The sequence below is a fragment of the Thunnus albacares genome, chromosome 17 (genome assembly GCF_914725855.1).
Source record: "Thunnus albacares chromosome 17, fThuAlb1.1, whole genome shotgun sequence".
Classification (NCBI taxonomy): Eukaryota; Metazoa; Chordata; class Actinopteri; order Scombriformes; family Scombridae; genus Thunnus; species Thunnus albacares.
In genome coordinates, this window is record NC_058122.1 from 26,622,308 (window position 1) to 26,637,155 (window position 14,848).

General features: G+C 40.0%; 1 protein-coding gene and 1 long non-coding RNA gene across 5 annotated transcripts in view; one reads left to right on the forward strand and one right to left on the reverse strand.

Moving 5' to 3' along the window:
- Positions 1-14,848, reverse strand: part of LOC122966729 — a 129,801-nt gene that overhangs the window by 59,777 nt on the left and 55,176 nt on the right. The window contains exon 3 of one of the 4 annotated variants that reach the window (XR_006398445.1): positions 6,232-6,629. The exons of the other annotated variants lie outside the window; for them this stretch is intronic. This is a non-coding gene — a long non-coding RNA (uncharacterized LOC122966729). Of the gene's footprint in view, positions 1-6,231; positions 6,630-14,848 lie in introns of those variants that run through there. 4 annotated transcript variants of the gene reach the window in all.
- grin2ca (glutamate receptor, ionotropic, N-methyl D-aspartate 2Ca) overlaps positions 9,504-14,848 on the forward strand; it is a 57,296-nt gene continuing 51,951 nt past the window's right edge. Inside the window, exon 1 of the mRNA XM_044331029.1 lies at positions 9,504-9,948. Within this exon, the coding sequence (XP_044186964.1) occupies positions 9,517-9,948 (432 nt within the window). The 5' untranslated portion in view covers positions 9,504-9,516. The remainder of the gene's footprint in view (positions 9,949-14,848) is intronic.

Consider the following 14,848-nt stretch of genomic DNA (forward strand, 5'->3'; position numbering starts at 1 on the left):
AATGTGATACAGCAGAGAGGAGAGAGATATATATATCAAACATCTGTCCAATGACAAGCATGCACATGGGCCTGTGTCCTTGGTATTTTAGCATAAATGTTGATCTCGTGACCAAACTATTTAGACTTTTTGATTGTATTTAACGTAAAGCACAAACACATACAATCTCAAGTTGCGCGACGTGACCGAGGTTATGCTACACACGGTTATGCGAGGGAGCTTTGCCTCAGCGCTAGATGGGATTTTCAAAGACACAACTGTAATAAAGCAGAACTACATAGCTTTCCATCTGCTGTGGCATTTAAAACCTGCTGATCACGGCTCCTCTGATACTATAGAATCAGAAAATCCAACTGCTCAGTTCAGCTCCACTTCCCTCCTGAATATTTAAATCCTTTAATGCACCGACGACACCGGCCAAAGCCTGAATACCCTTCGATTGATTCCTCTTGCATTATGTGAAAATTTACAAGCCAATTTCGGAAGCCCCCCCGCCCCCACTACCCCCTAACCCCCCACCCCCCTCCCCCTTACACCTCCTCCCTCCTCCCTTATTCAGATACAGCAGTAAAGATCACGTCAGATTTATTGGGATTTCAGCTCGACAGGTTTTCATCCCGTGGCAGATCAATCACTTGTCATGTACAGTTAATGTAGAGGCGTGCATGTCTTAAATAAGTCTGCCCTGCCACTGGCAGAAGAGAAGGCAGGGGGGGTCCGTGACAGAAACTAATATCACTGAGTGAATCTGTTTGATGTGCCTCTGTCTCCAGGGGTCAGCAGAGATAAATCACTGCTGGTTTGGACTACTTGTGGTTTCACTTTTGGGTGCACCTCATCAGGCAATGCTGCTGGACGCCGGCTTGGTCTTATACTTTTTCATATGGCTGCCGTTTATCACGTGGCCATGATACAGAAAACCATAAAGAATAAAGAAGTAAATCAACAGACAGGTTTAGAGATGGTCAACAGGTGGATTCTGCTCAGTTTGACCTTCAGAAAAAACTGAGCAGTTAAAGGCATTTTCTCCAATTAGCCCCCAAAAAACAGGCACAAGTGTCTGATATGAGTTACAGTTTATGTGTTAATCCCGACATTTGGAAGCAACTTTCTGTTTTTTTTTTTTTAAATGTTAATTGCAAACTTTTAAAAGATGTATTAACTGTTGGTCTGTCACTGGATGCCGACTGTCTTCTGCATGAAAGTCACACATGCTAAACACCCGACTACCATCCTGGCTTTAATCCTGACTCTGCGCCGCTACATAGGACAAGACTACTTCCTGCACTGGCACCAGACATCACTGCTAGGGACTCTAGGCTGTACCGCATCCGCATTAATTCCCAGTGCTCCGAGTATTATCTTTCACATATAACAATGAATCAGCTGACTGGAACTGGAAGTTTTATGAAATTTACCCAGTGTTACTTCCCATGTGAGTATTAAATTCTTTGTATTGAACTTTGAATATTAGCATTTACAATTAGACAATGAGACTGCACTGTGGAACAACCTGTCTAATGGAATAAGTAACGTCACTCCTCAGAGCACACTTTTACAGATTGGTTTGAATTGTTTTCCCTTGTTTTTGGCAGCAAGTTATTGTCTTGTTCTGGTTCCAGGTCCAGATTTCTTTGGGGGGGGTTTGTAAACCACCCGAAAACCAATTTCGTAGTTTAGTAAGTTATTATGTGTATTAATTAAAACAAACCAATTAATGATAGTCAGAACCTGCAAAACCTTTACATAAACAATTAATTTTCCATTGCTTATTCTTATAAAAGTAGTGATTAAACATACAGATACTGAGTTGATAAATACAAGAGGGCCACCAATGACAGCAGTGAGACATCACAGGACTGGAAACCCCATAATTCACACATGATCTTTGGAAAGTGCAGCACAAAGCCACAATAGCAGAGTGTTTAGCATTGAAAACACGGATGTTTTTCAGAGTAATACCAAATAGCGAGAGTCTGAGATAAAAAAAAAAACAGAAACAGAGGAGTGTTTGCATGCATTACTGTTTGATTAGATAATTGCAAACTTAATTGCGTGAATGCAGGAGGTGTTTGTGCACTCTGGTTTGCTTAATTCATCACAGGTTTCAGCACTTGTTTCCTAAACGTTTCAGCTAAAGAAGCCCTAAATGAGTCATTAACTCGCCACTTTTATTTAAAGATAACGGTACATAAGGGATCCTGAATGTCTGGTCAAAATTTACTGGTTGAGATATTTCATTCTGATATCTCGAGTGTTGTTGCCAAGCGTGGCTAAAAAATCAATATTGGTGTTGTGATTGGTACTGGAAATTAAAATTAAGTCTAGCATTTGTTATCTGGACTATTGAGGAGTCAGCCGTGTTAATTAACTTCAGTACCTAATTTCCATTACTCAGCACCGAGGAAAGTGGAGCCGTGCCAGACTGAATATAATGAATGAATGTAAAGCCCGGTTGATGTCTTAATACGAGCCTATCAGAGCTAACAGTGTGTTTGTTGTTTCGCCGAGGCTCTGTAGTGGCCTATAACTAACGTTATGAGCTGTGCAAATGTTTTAGAGGATCATCGAAGAGCAGCCAAACAATTCACAGAGAAATTATGGATTGAGGACAGTATGTGGCCTGGTTTTGTAGATAGCTGTACAAAGATCAGACGGGGATAACGGGGGGATAGGTAGAGATGTAACTTTATTTATGATGACACACTGGGACTGGTGGAGATAGTCTGATTCAGAGTTCCCTAAAATGTTGGGTTCAGGACCTGCACGGGAGATCAGAGATATTTCCTTTTGGGTCACAGATGTTACAGTATAACTGCGATTGTGGCTCCAGATATTGTTTTATTTATCTCAGACGGGTCAAAGAATACTTCAGATAGATCACATTTAGACCAGCGGAGAGAAAAAGGAGCTTTGGATGTGCTACAGCTCGCAGCGTGACACTTTTGATTTGACATTGACAGAAACCTGTGGACACTAAAACTATGTCAAACTGTGGGTATTTTAAGATACTGTTTTTTTTTTTTTGCTAGTCACCTCATTTTGCTCTCACTGTACTTATGATGGTGATGAATCTACAGATTAGTTAAACGCTTTAAGGAGATTAGCATGGCTGTAGAGCCTGGTTAAACATATTTATACAGGTGAAAGCAAAAAAAAGAGACGTGTTTATTGTAATTATTTGGTGATATGAGTCTTTGTGAACCAAGATATATCACAAAAATATCTTTCAAACTCAGAAAGCATTGATATTGTTCATACATCCGTGGAGGCTAGAGGCTGTAAGTTTCACAGTCTTTCACCTAATGCATGTTGGAAAAGGTTACAGCCGCAACCCTAAACAGGATAATCAGTATTAAAAAAAGGATTGACTGATGATTTAGGCGTAACAAATAAAGTGGCACTTATGTGAAAAGACTGTATGAAAACCTGAACTGAAAGCAACATATGATTAATTTACTTTACTCCAAAGCACAAAATACCCACAACAAATCTACAAAGAGGTGATTGTGACATTTTCTAATGCCAATAGCAAGACAATTACAAAACTTTTCTGACCCGCGTCATGTTTTAATAGACTCTACTTTAGTCATTTTATTTATAATGTATTCAAAAAAACACCAAAAACCTAAAGTCATACCTGCAGCTGACGTATAGGTAACATTGTTCCATTTCTCAAGCAAAGCATCAAAGCCGATACCGATGAATACTTGTGAGTATAAACTTATTGGCTTTAGGCACAGAACAGCTTGTTGAGAAATGTGTTTGGTTTGGGTGACAAAAAATAGATAAATCTAGATGATTAAAGTTATGGAAATTAACCAATGTTGACTGAAATGAGAGATTAACAACAGTTTCCTGTTTCAGTCACATGCTTTGTTGACCGACGCGTCCAAACTGGCCTTCCTGAGAAGGTCATGTTATGCTACTGCAGCCTTTGCTCCTGACAGATGAACCATAATTCTCACATCCTCTAGAGGTCTTTGAGAGCTAAACATATCAGGGCTGCAATATTAATTAATCTGATTATTATCTTTTCATTTTGTCTATAAAATGTCTGTAAATATTGAAAAATGGCTGTTATGATTTACCACAGCCAAGTCGACGTCTTCAAACGACTTTTTTTATTCGACCAACAGTCCAAAACCCCAAAATATTCAGTTTATTATCATGTATGACAAAGAAAAGCGTCAAATTCTCACATATGAGAAGCTGTAAGGAGGAACTATTTGGTATCTTTGCTTTAAAAAGAAAAGACTAACAATTATTATTATTAAACAATTATTCAATTATGAAAATAGCTGCCAGTTCGTCAACTATTGTTGCAGCTCTATAACTTTTGTCATTGTTTTGGGAGGATGGTCTCTTTATTATTTTGCTCAGTGATACAGAAAGTCTCTGTTGGCAGCTTCACTTGTTTATGTAGAAGCTCTGTTCTTCTTTTGTGACTTTGCCGATGTCACTTACAGATTGCTGCAGCACAAGTCAGAATAGTGTTATTACAGTTCCTATAGTTAATCCATAGAGGTCAATAAAGGTCATAGATACCATGATGGCTCTTAAAACATGGTTGTATGAGAGATTACCCTACAAGGTGATTCTTGGGACCGTTTGGATGGTCAGCAGTTCTCCTGATGATGACACAGAGGAGGATGAGTTTATCAGCATGTGAGCCACATGACACAGCGGGCTCACAGATCCATAGATGAGTGTATTGATCACGGAGCAGGAGATGGGACAGGTGCACATTGTTAAACAACTGCAGCGCAGGCATCACGCCCAGAATATAAAAGCAGTCATTAAACACTGCGCGGATGAGACCTCACTTCTCAGCCAGATGTATTTATCGCCGCGGCTTCACGTTAATGAGCTGGATCAGGAACCAGTTGGAGGACTTGACACCTCAGCAGCAGTTCATCGATAGATGGCAATTTTTTGTTTTTTTTTATCTGATTTCAGAACGCCGGTATCAGAAAATGAAGAAGTGGGGAACTTGAGTTTACAGAATAAAATAGCAATTATTATCAGGACACTGCAAAGAAATGGCACTAAAGTAAAAGTGTAGAGACGAGTAATATAAATGCAGTATAAACAGCTTACAGAACAGCATGTGAAGTGTGTTTTTTTAAATGAAGAATGATATACTATATAACAAATAAGAAAACAAATGAAAAGGAAATTATAATGTAAAGAAAAACCAATGCATGAGATTACAATATACATAATATACTGCAGCAGGTAGGTGTATTATGATGTGCTCATATTTTCATCATTGAGTCCACGAAGTCCATACATATTGAGCAGGAATAGTTGAGGTGTGCAGAAAATTCTATTTACCTTATCAACAATATTCAATTTACAGGAGCAGATAACTTATGTAGGCTACAGGCTCAACATGCAGATGTGGATATTTGCTCGTTTCACTTTATCACAAAAGTCCAGATGTCAGAAGTGTGGAGGTACCGCCGACTAAAAACCACAAGGAAAAAATAATTATAATATTATAGTATGATAAAAATCCCAGCGGTTATTTTGAATTCAGCCTTTATCTGCACTTCTTGAATGGCAGCTTATTCTGTAAAAGAAACTGCTTCCACTATGTGTCACCCACTAGAGGGGGATAAGCACATCTTCAATGTTTGTTAGTCAAACAGCTCTGCAGGAGGAGGATACAAAGATTGATGCCACAGACTAGTGATGTTTCTCACTTTAAACTGTGCTCTCACGTTACATCTACTTAATAAATCTAATCTCTTAAACTTTTAAAACAGCAGTAAGAATCTGATGTTCTCCGGTCATATCGCTTCTCTACGTCCCCTCTTGTACTGGTGTTGACTTTGGTGAGAGCCCACTGACAGAGAAATGTCAGCTATTCAGCTTATCTGCAGATGATAGATAGGGCTGTGCATTGTGTGCGTGCTTGTATTAATCATGTTGTGGGGACAAACATCTGTTTGTGCAGTCACATTACGGGGGGACTAACCTTCTCAACTTACCCTCTAATCACAGACTGAGAGAGAGAGAGAGAGAGAGAGAGAGAGACTTAGGTTTGGGGTTGGGGGTTAGATAAAGGTTAGGATAAAGACGGTGGTAGGCATTTATCAGTTATGGTTAAAGTTCAGGTTAAGCTGGGAATGAATGTGACTGATGAGTCACGGCATGTAAATGGTAGCTTTTGATCTTTAAAAAAATAGACTCATGTCTTTGTTTGTTCTGTGCTTCTTTATTCATATTCTCTATTCATACGGGAGCTTCCAAACAATCTAATACTCTATTAACTCTTTGGCCATTAAGCAGATTGGATCAATATATTAAAAAAACAAATGTAAATGCAACCAGAGTGACTTTTATAACAGCAGATTGCTCAAACAAACTACATCTGGTGAGACACATTCAGATATAAATGACTCCATCTCTCCATGCCGCTTTACTACATCAATACAAGCTGTCTGACACAGATATTATTTCAATACTGAAACTATTCATCACATTTTTTTCCAATGCAACAGGGACAGCAGCTGCAGCAGTTGCAGTCAATGTTCACGGTCATACAGGTGGTGTAAGACGCTGTAACTTTATCTCTTGTCGCTTTATCTCATCATCTGATCTGTGCAATCACTAAATATTCTCTGTGGAAGAGAGAGCAGAGTCATTAAGTGTTCATATGGAAAGGACAAAGCCTAAGAATCAGTATTGTTTGTGTAGCTGAACTGTTTGGGTTGGGCTTCATCTACTTTATTTAGGAAATATTTCATCATGTCACCTAAAAATGCACAATAACACTACTGTGCAGACATCAATATGTTAGCATTCATAAACATACATTTTTACTGGTACTTTTTTTTTTTATCTACAGCAGGGAAAAGGGAGCTTTTAAGTGGAGAGAAAAAAGCAACATAAAGAAAAATGAAAGGTCCTTGGCTGCAAGTCGTGAACACAATTCAACAAAAGAACAGAAGACAAACCTCAGAATGACTGTTACTCTACTCTTTTGTTGCAGACAAGCAGGCGGCACTTTGATTTATAACTCTGCAACATCTCTGCAACACAGCACGTTGATCTATCATCAACTGTGTCTTGAATCATTATTATATAACCTAATAACTAACTACATGATAAAATAATATTTGATAAGTACAGTTAGGGAAGTGTTATAATATTTAATTGGGTGTTTTACCTAAATATGAGATAAGTCATCTGGGTTCATGGGAAGCTTACGTCTATATAAGACATAAGGATAGCAGGGTTTTGGTAGTAATTAGTTCCACTCACTCTGTCACCAGGTACAGTATGACTCATGCAGAATCCAGTTTGTAACAGCGTCATGACGCAAATGGCAACCTGTCTCTGGCTTGAACTACAGCATGTATCATGTACTGTTTCTGTTACAGCCACAGGCCCCAGAGCCAAACAGACTGTGTGCTGTGATAATTCTGGATGGATGTACCTAGTTATGCATCCTTTTTTTTTTAAATCTCTCAAAAAAACCAATGGATGTCCACCGTGACTTTTGATCCCCAACATCAGAGCGAAGCCTTCAGCTCTTGTACATACACAGGAATGGTTTTTTTGGGGGGGGAGGGATTTAGTCCAAGCACAGATGAAAAGCCTCTTTCCTTTATGTATTGGTACAGTTTACAGATTCAGTGGAATTTTAAGAGTTTCAGGGGTCAGTGCCCAGCAAATCTACAGTGCCAATCTGCAATTCGACTGCGTCACGAAGCTTACACGACAGCACGGTCCCGAATCTAAACATTAGATAAGGTATAAACCGAAAGCTCTTGTTTACCAGAGTAGGATTCTCCGGTTATTTCCTCTTCTCGGTATTAAAAAAGGCATGTTGACAATACAAAGCCTTGTCACAAAGTTATTGATGACTCATTCCCTGTTTGGTTTAATTCTATATCCGCCGTTCCTCCAGGATTCGACCTTCATATATCTGCCTCAGCTTTTTCGCCGCCTTGATTAAACACGTGGAAGGTCAGAGCTTTTTAAGCATTTGGACCACGTACGTCGCTCCCCGTCAAAGACATTAACCCTAAACTATTCCACCGGTGTCGCAGCTGAAACATGGCTAATGTCATTGAAAAGAATGTGGCAAATGCCCTCTCTCACAGCAGGGACTAATCAATTTATAAAATGATTTATGAGGCAGTGCGTACCTGGAGAATAACATGCAAGACGTAGCATGTACAGCTTCCAACGCATGTGTGCATGTCTTTTATTTGGATTTCAGCTTGTGACATGACCGGAAAAACAATTCCATAATAAGTATTCTTGGGACGTGCCAACCAAGCATGCATGCTCCTCTCCAGCCTGCCTGCTTTGTAATGTTTTCTAAAAGAAGCCCACTGCTCAGTCCCACACAGGAAGTAGAAGATAGAGAGAACTGTGCCACACAGCTACACTGAGCCTCGTGCAGTAGCCAAATCTCTTGATAAGTTTATACACTACAATCAAGCCGTAGGCCATGACGCCTGGCAGGGATTACCGAGGGATTACAATATATTCACCCCACTGGGATTCCATCACATGGTGGATCAGATCTCTCTGACAGGGGACCAGTGTGCAGCACTCCCTCAGGGCCACAAACACTACTGTGACAGATTTGACAAAGAGCCTGAGTCTGTCTGACAGCGCAACACAAACCGCTGTCTGGTTACTATGTGAATGTTAAACTAACGCTACAGGGTTTGACATCACGCAGCTCTGCCTTAGCATTTCTCCTCCATTACCTTCCTGAGGCCAGAAAGCAATGCAATTACGGGTTTTGGAAGAAATTAAGGTAGTTTGGCCGAGAGTTACTGGTTGCAATCCAGTCCATTAGTGATGCAATGTTGCACAAAGAGCTCGGATTTGTTCAAAGGCGAACTTGGGGATTTCAATCCCTTTGTAAATATAGACTTTACTGTTTGAATAATTAAAAAAAATGTCAGCTTCAAAACCAGAAGAGAAAAACTTTCAGCTCACAATGAGAGTATGGACGTCAATTAATCATCCAAAACCCATGCATACAGACCTTTGGCAGATTAAGTTTAAATGCTTTTCGACCACTGAAAAATTAAGCAACAGCTTCAAAAGTAATGTCACGAGAGAAAAATTATAAATCCTCTTGTTCTCCATTTGTTGCATTAAACACTGGACACCATCTGTTGGGTTGGACCACAGAATACAACAGCAGCAGGGTGGCAGCTGCCACCCTAAGACACAACAGCCTGGCCGCAGCCTCATGTTGCATGCTGACACACTCTAAAAATACTACTCTGGGCTCTGTTAATGGGCTCTTACGCTGTCTTAGTTATGGCAGGCAGAGCAGTACACTGAGGCAGAGATGGAACTAAAATAAGCCAACTCTGAACAAAAGGCGGTTTGGTTGGCTGGCCAGCTGGGATTACTGAGCATTATCACAACATTTCAGAAAAAGACAGCGACCGGTTCTGTGTATCTAATATGTCAATCCTTTCTTTTGACCCCTCCCTCCACTCTGACCCCTCCTCCAGGCAGTAGGTGACTGAGATGGGCGTTCGTCTAGGCTGCTTGAGCGACTCCCCGTGGTGGCCGCCGCTGCCGCTGCTGCTGCTGCTGTTTTGCACTGTCCCCTGCTGTTCAGGCCGGCCGTTCGGGATTCCCACGCCATCGGTGAACGTGGCGGTGGTGTTCAGCGGCTCGGCCTACCAGACAGAGATTAAAGGGCGGTTGAGCCGAGAGAACTTCATGGACCTGCCACTGGAGGTGAATCCCATCACCGTGCTGGTCAACAACACCAACCCACGGGCGTTGCTCACCCGCATCTGTGACACCCTCTCCACCAACCGCGTGCATGGCGTGGTGTTCGAGGACAACGTTGGGTCGGAGGCCGTGGCGCAGATCTTGGACTTCATTTCCACCCAGACGGCTGTGCCCATCGTGGGCATCAGCGGAGGCTCTGCTGTCGTCCTGCCCTACAAGGTCAGTGTGAGGGTGGGGTCTGGGAGGAGGCCAGTGAAGAGCTGGTTGATGTTTTAACCACGCCCACTACTTAGGTGGCGCTCATTTTTTTTTTGCCTGTAGTGTTTAACTGAAAGACACACATATATATGGCTTCCTGATGCATGAATTCACAGTTTAAGCCAACGTTTTGTGCATAAAATAACATTTGAATGATTATATGAACCTTTAAGGCTGCAAACTCATTATATTATCGTACCTGATTAAATCTCCAGGTATTTTTTTATTGATATCATTACCCACATATGATACTGTAAACAGAAAGCTGTGTATAACAATGAGCACAAGGCACAACAGGATAGAGACAGATTAACAGGCATCGAATAGCAGCAGCAGCAGAGACGCCATCAGCTACAGTCCACCTCTGGGTTGTAAATCCTGCGTAATTTCCTAATGTTACAGGCTAAATGACAGACTCACAAATTCATACCCAAACAGGGGGGACAGCCAAAAGCTTTTCATTACATTCTCACTGCCATTCTGCTTTTCCTCTGCTATTAAATTCAGAGCTTTAGCAGACACACAGAGCTACAGAGGCGGGTTATAATAGTTAGCTTTCTGTTTATCTGACTGACAGCATGAGAGAAAACCTACAGAGTGGTGTTTTGTACACACAGAACATTAATAAATCATATATCTGTGATGAAACAGGACCCACGGCTAGTCTTAAAGTCTCATGCAACTACAGCTTAAAGTGTCAAGTAAAAGTACCAAATACCACACACTCCGTTACAAGGGAAAGTCCTGTATTCAAATTTTGAGTTAAAGGTATAATATGTAATTATCCCACATTAAAATGTCTAAAAACAACTAAACCTGTGTTATATATTTTGTTGAGTTGTGTACTTACATTATCCCAAATGTTTCCAACAGTTTTCAAACCCAGAGAAATCCGTAATTTAATCAAAGTAACGGACCGTTTCATTTGGTCGCATGTAAATGGCGTCATACCTCCTCTACCACAGAGTAAACACGCACAAGATGCATACGGCGGCGCTGTGTTTGTCCGCTACAATGGCGTCTACCAAAGAGTAACTTACACACATACAAGATAATACATCGGCGTTGTGGTTGTTCCACACAAACTGTTATAAATTGACTTTTGTTCAGTTTTAAGCCACATTTTCATGATAAATTTAGGTGGTTTTTAACTATATCTTTTGGCCGGAAGAAGGATTTTAGTCATTGGACGTCTGGATCTTAAGTTATCAGAGAAATAAACTGGACAAACGTTAGCAGCAGCTCGGCTAACAGCCCCTCCAGGAAGTCCGGTGGTCACCAAACATCGTTGGTGAAATATTGAGTTTTTAGGTGAAACAGCTTTAATTGGTATTTTTAATGATTTTAATCTGTGTGCACGTTTGTTCTGGAGAGGAAGAGACCTCTGTGGATAATTCAGCTCCCGGTAAAAACATCCCAGTCAAACATCCCCATCCCAACAATTAACACTGGAGTAATCCTATCCCGGTGAAGCTGGTTATTTAACAACGAAGACAACAACTCCCATGATCCCTTGCTACTTCACACTGTCATCACACTCCAGCTTTTGTCATTGTTTTGATTGAGAGACCTAGCGGCTGAAATTACATATTGTGCGTTTAAGTATTATCAGGAAAATGTACTTAAATATCAAAATTTTAAAGTGTTCATTGTGCAGAACAGACTTACTGACACATTATTGAGCAAAGTGGTCAATGTGGAGCTAATTCAAATGACTATATTGTTGGGAAGTTTAAAGCAATGCATCAGTATTAAACAAGCTTGTGTTTTGGACGTGAACATTTATCTGCAATCTAACTGTTAAGTACAGTCGTCACGTAGATGTAAAGGAGCAAAAAGTGTCATATTTCCTACTGAAATGCTGTGTAGTGAATGCACCTTCTGCCACTGCCATTTACTATTTTACCAACTTTTTCTTTTTTTTTTTTTGAACATGGAGTTAGATGAATGATTTGGCTTGCATTCTGAATATTCAATTAACTGCTTCAGAGTGCGGGGCAGAGTCTATAGTAATTACAGCCCTTAACACAAAAATGTAATCATTTTAATCACAACTCCAACGAAGGTCCAGATTTATTTTCTTGTGGCAGTCAAACAATCACACAGAAGGCCACACGTACAGTCATTTGAGTGCTAATTACATCAGCGATAATGGGCATTAGATAGATGGACAGGCTATAATCTGTCATTTTAACATGACTTAATGATTAATAAATATCAGAAAATGCGTATTTGCACAGGAATGCGGTGGAGTTACATCAAGTTCAGGAAGCAATAAAAGATCTTTATGAACTTTGTCAAGGTCAAACACACATTTTACTTGGTCAAACTATGTAATTTGTGAATTTCAAAGCCTGTTTTACATACTTAACAGTACTGGATTAGCTCTGTATGCAGTCCCGAGTCTCAGGTGGGGTAAACGTCTCGAGATGTGCTTGTAAAACACACACACATCACCATCAAACTGCTTTTAGAGCTGAGGCTGGAAGGTTTAGCAGCAATGATCCATCTATAGGAGCACAATCATCCACTACAAAAGGCTCAACCACAACTAGTCCAACTATAATCCTTTCAAAATAGCTTTTTTTTTTCCTGGTGACATTTCAGTGCCTCTTGCAGTAGAAGACACAGAGCTCGCCTACACACAAAAAAACCCCAACATCACATGTTGAAAGACAGAGATAGTCATGCAACATGGAGTGGTTGTACTGTGAACTGATAACTGTGGGGAGAAACATTTGTGTTCCTCGGGTCATTCTCTGGTCATTTTCTATCCCGGGAGAAGTAGGTCATGAGCAGTTCATCTCTATGTCTACTGAGGTTGGCTGGGGTAAGCAGCTGTCTTGATAAGGCTGAATGGAGTGGCACTGCGCAGTGTTTTCACTTGTGCTGTAACTCTGTTCTCCTCGGTCGAGCTTCAATAAATGTTCCTGCATAAGACATTGTGGTCTCCTGACGAGTTCTACACTCTGAGTTAATCAGCAATATACTGCTTTGCCAAAATAAACTATCGATCGGCTGCAACTTGTCCAAAACTCAGCAGCAAGAATTCTAACAAAAACCAGTAAAAGAGGTCACATTACTCCTGTTTTAGCATCATTGCACTGGCTCCCAGTAACACTGAGGATAGATTTTAAAATTCTTGTAACTTGTTTTTAAAGCTCTGAATGGGCTAGCACCTTCCTACCTGTCGGAGTATGTTCCCAATCGCTCCCTCAGATGGCATGGTGCCGGTCTGCTGAGGGTGCCACTGACGAACAGCAAGAGGTACGGCGACGCTGCCTTCAGTCGTTTCGCACCGAGGATTTGGAACATGCTCCCTCCTCATATCAGACAGGCAACTCAAAACCTACTTCTATGACCTTGCCTTTAATTGATTTTGTTTTACTTCTATGATTTTATCCCTTTTCCAGAATTTTGTCTTTTACTCTTTTATTATGTTTTAATGTGTATGTATGTGAATGAATGTATACATACATGTATGTATGTATGTATATCTATGTGTATGTGCATGTGTGTATATATATATATATATATATGTATATATGTTTTATATTTCTTTTGTAAAGCACTTTGAGCTGCATTTTATGTCATGAAAGGTGCTCTATAAATAAAGCTTATTATTATTATTAATTCCTTGACAATAATCCTGAAAGATTTGGGTCAAAATAAAACTTGTACATTAACAATAATGACTTGTTAAATGCAACATAGTGCATCATGAAGAAATTACACAATACTAGATAGGCAGGTACCTCAGTTAAAGTAACTTATATAACTCATATATGTCGATATAGATTTGACATGACTCCTAAACTGTAGAGTTGTGATTTAAGAGGCCCTCCTAAAAAGAGATCTTGCATTTTACTAATACCAGCATCCTTCAATATTTTGAAACCCACATCAGAACAAGATCGTGTCAAAAATCAGGATTACATACAATAGAAGAAGAGTGACGATTCATTATCCTCAAGTGCCTGTGATTTGCCTTTCAGGCAATTTGTTTTCTAAATATTTTTGTGTGTGTTTCATGTAGATTAATGCTTTCTACTGTTCAGTCAGATTGCATCACTTCCTGTGTAGACTGGAATCACTTCCTGTGTAAACCAGAAGTAGGAAGGTGGTGAACAATGGTCTAGTTGAAGGCCAAAAGTTTGTAGCTGGAGTTCAGTGTCAATCTGGTGTCATCTGGTCGTTCTTCCCAACAGAAACATTGCTTTTTCACTCCTGATATTCAACTATACGCACATTGGCTCTGCAATAAAAAACAGAGCTAGAATGCTACATCCTGACTCTCGAGTTGTTTGTATGCAGTTTGGCTGGCTGTCTAGTTGAACTTACAACACTTCAGCAAGGACAGTACAGCCTGCGTACCAGATTCCAGGTTTTGAGAGTATTTAGGTTTTCCTTCATCTCCTGTAGTGAAACTGCATTATTTATAAATGGCAGGTCTGAAAGAACAAGCTCACACACAGTAGTTTCCAAATCAAGACAGTGTAGAGAAAAAGGTCATTTTTTTATCTATTCTGTAATGTATCTAAGTTGTGAAACCCAGTGATAGTACATTATATTGGGAAGTGCAGGTAACATCCACACAAATTTACAAATCATACTATAAAATGATTTTAAAAAAATTTAACTGGGATGTAATTAGGTAACATCTGCATTGGGTATTAAAGCCTCGGTAAAACATTCATCTTTATAATGGCAACCCATCCAAGTAGTGATACTGATAAAAGGCTCCATCTTTGAAGATCTCTTCTAATTTCATTCACCACTGGGTCTAGATTCATTTTTATTATCCATCCAACATAAAAGAAACAATAATGCCTATACCTGAACCCATTAGGAGACAAATGAA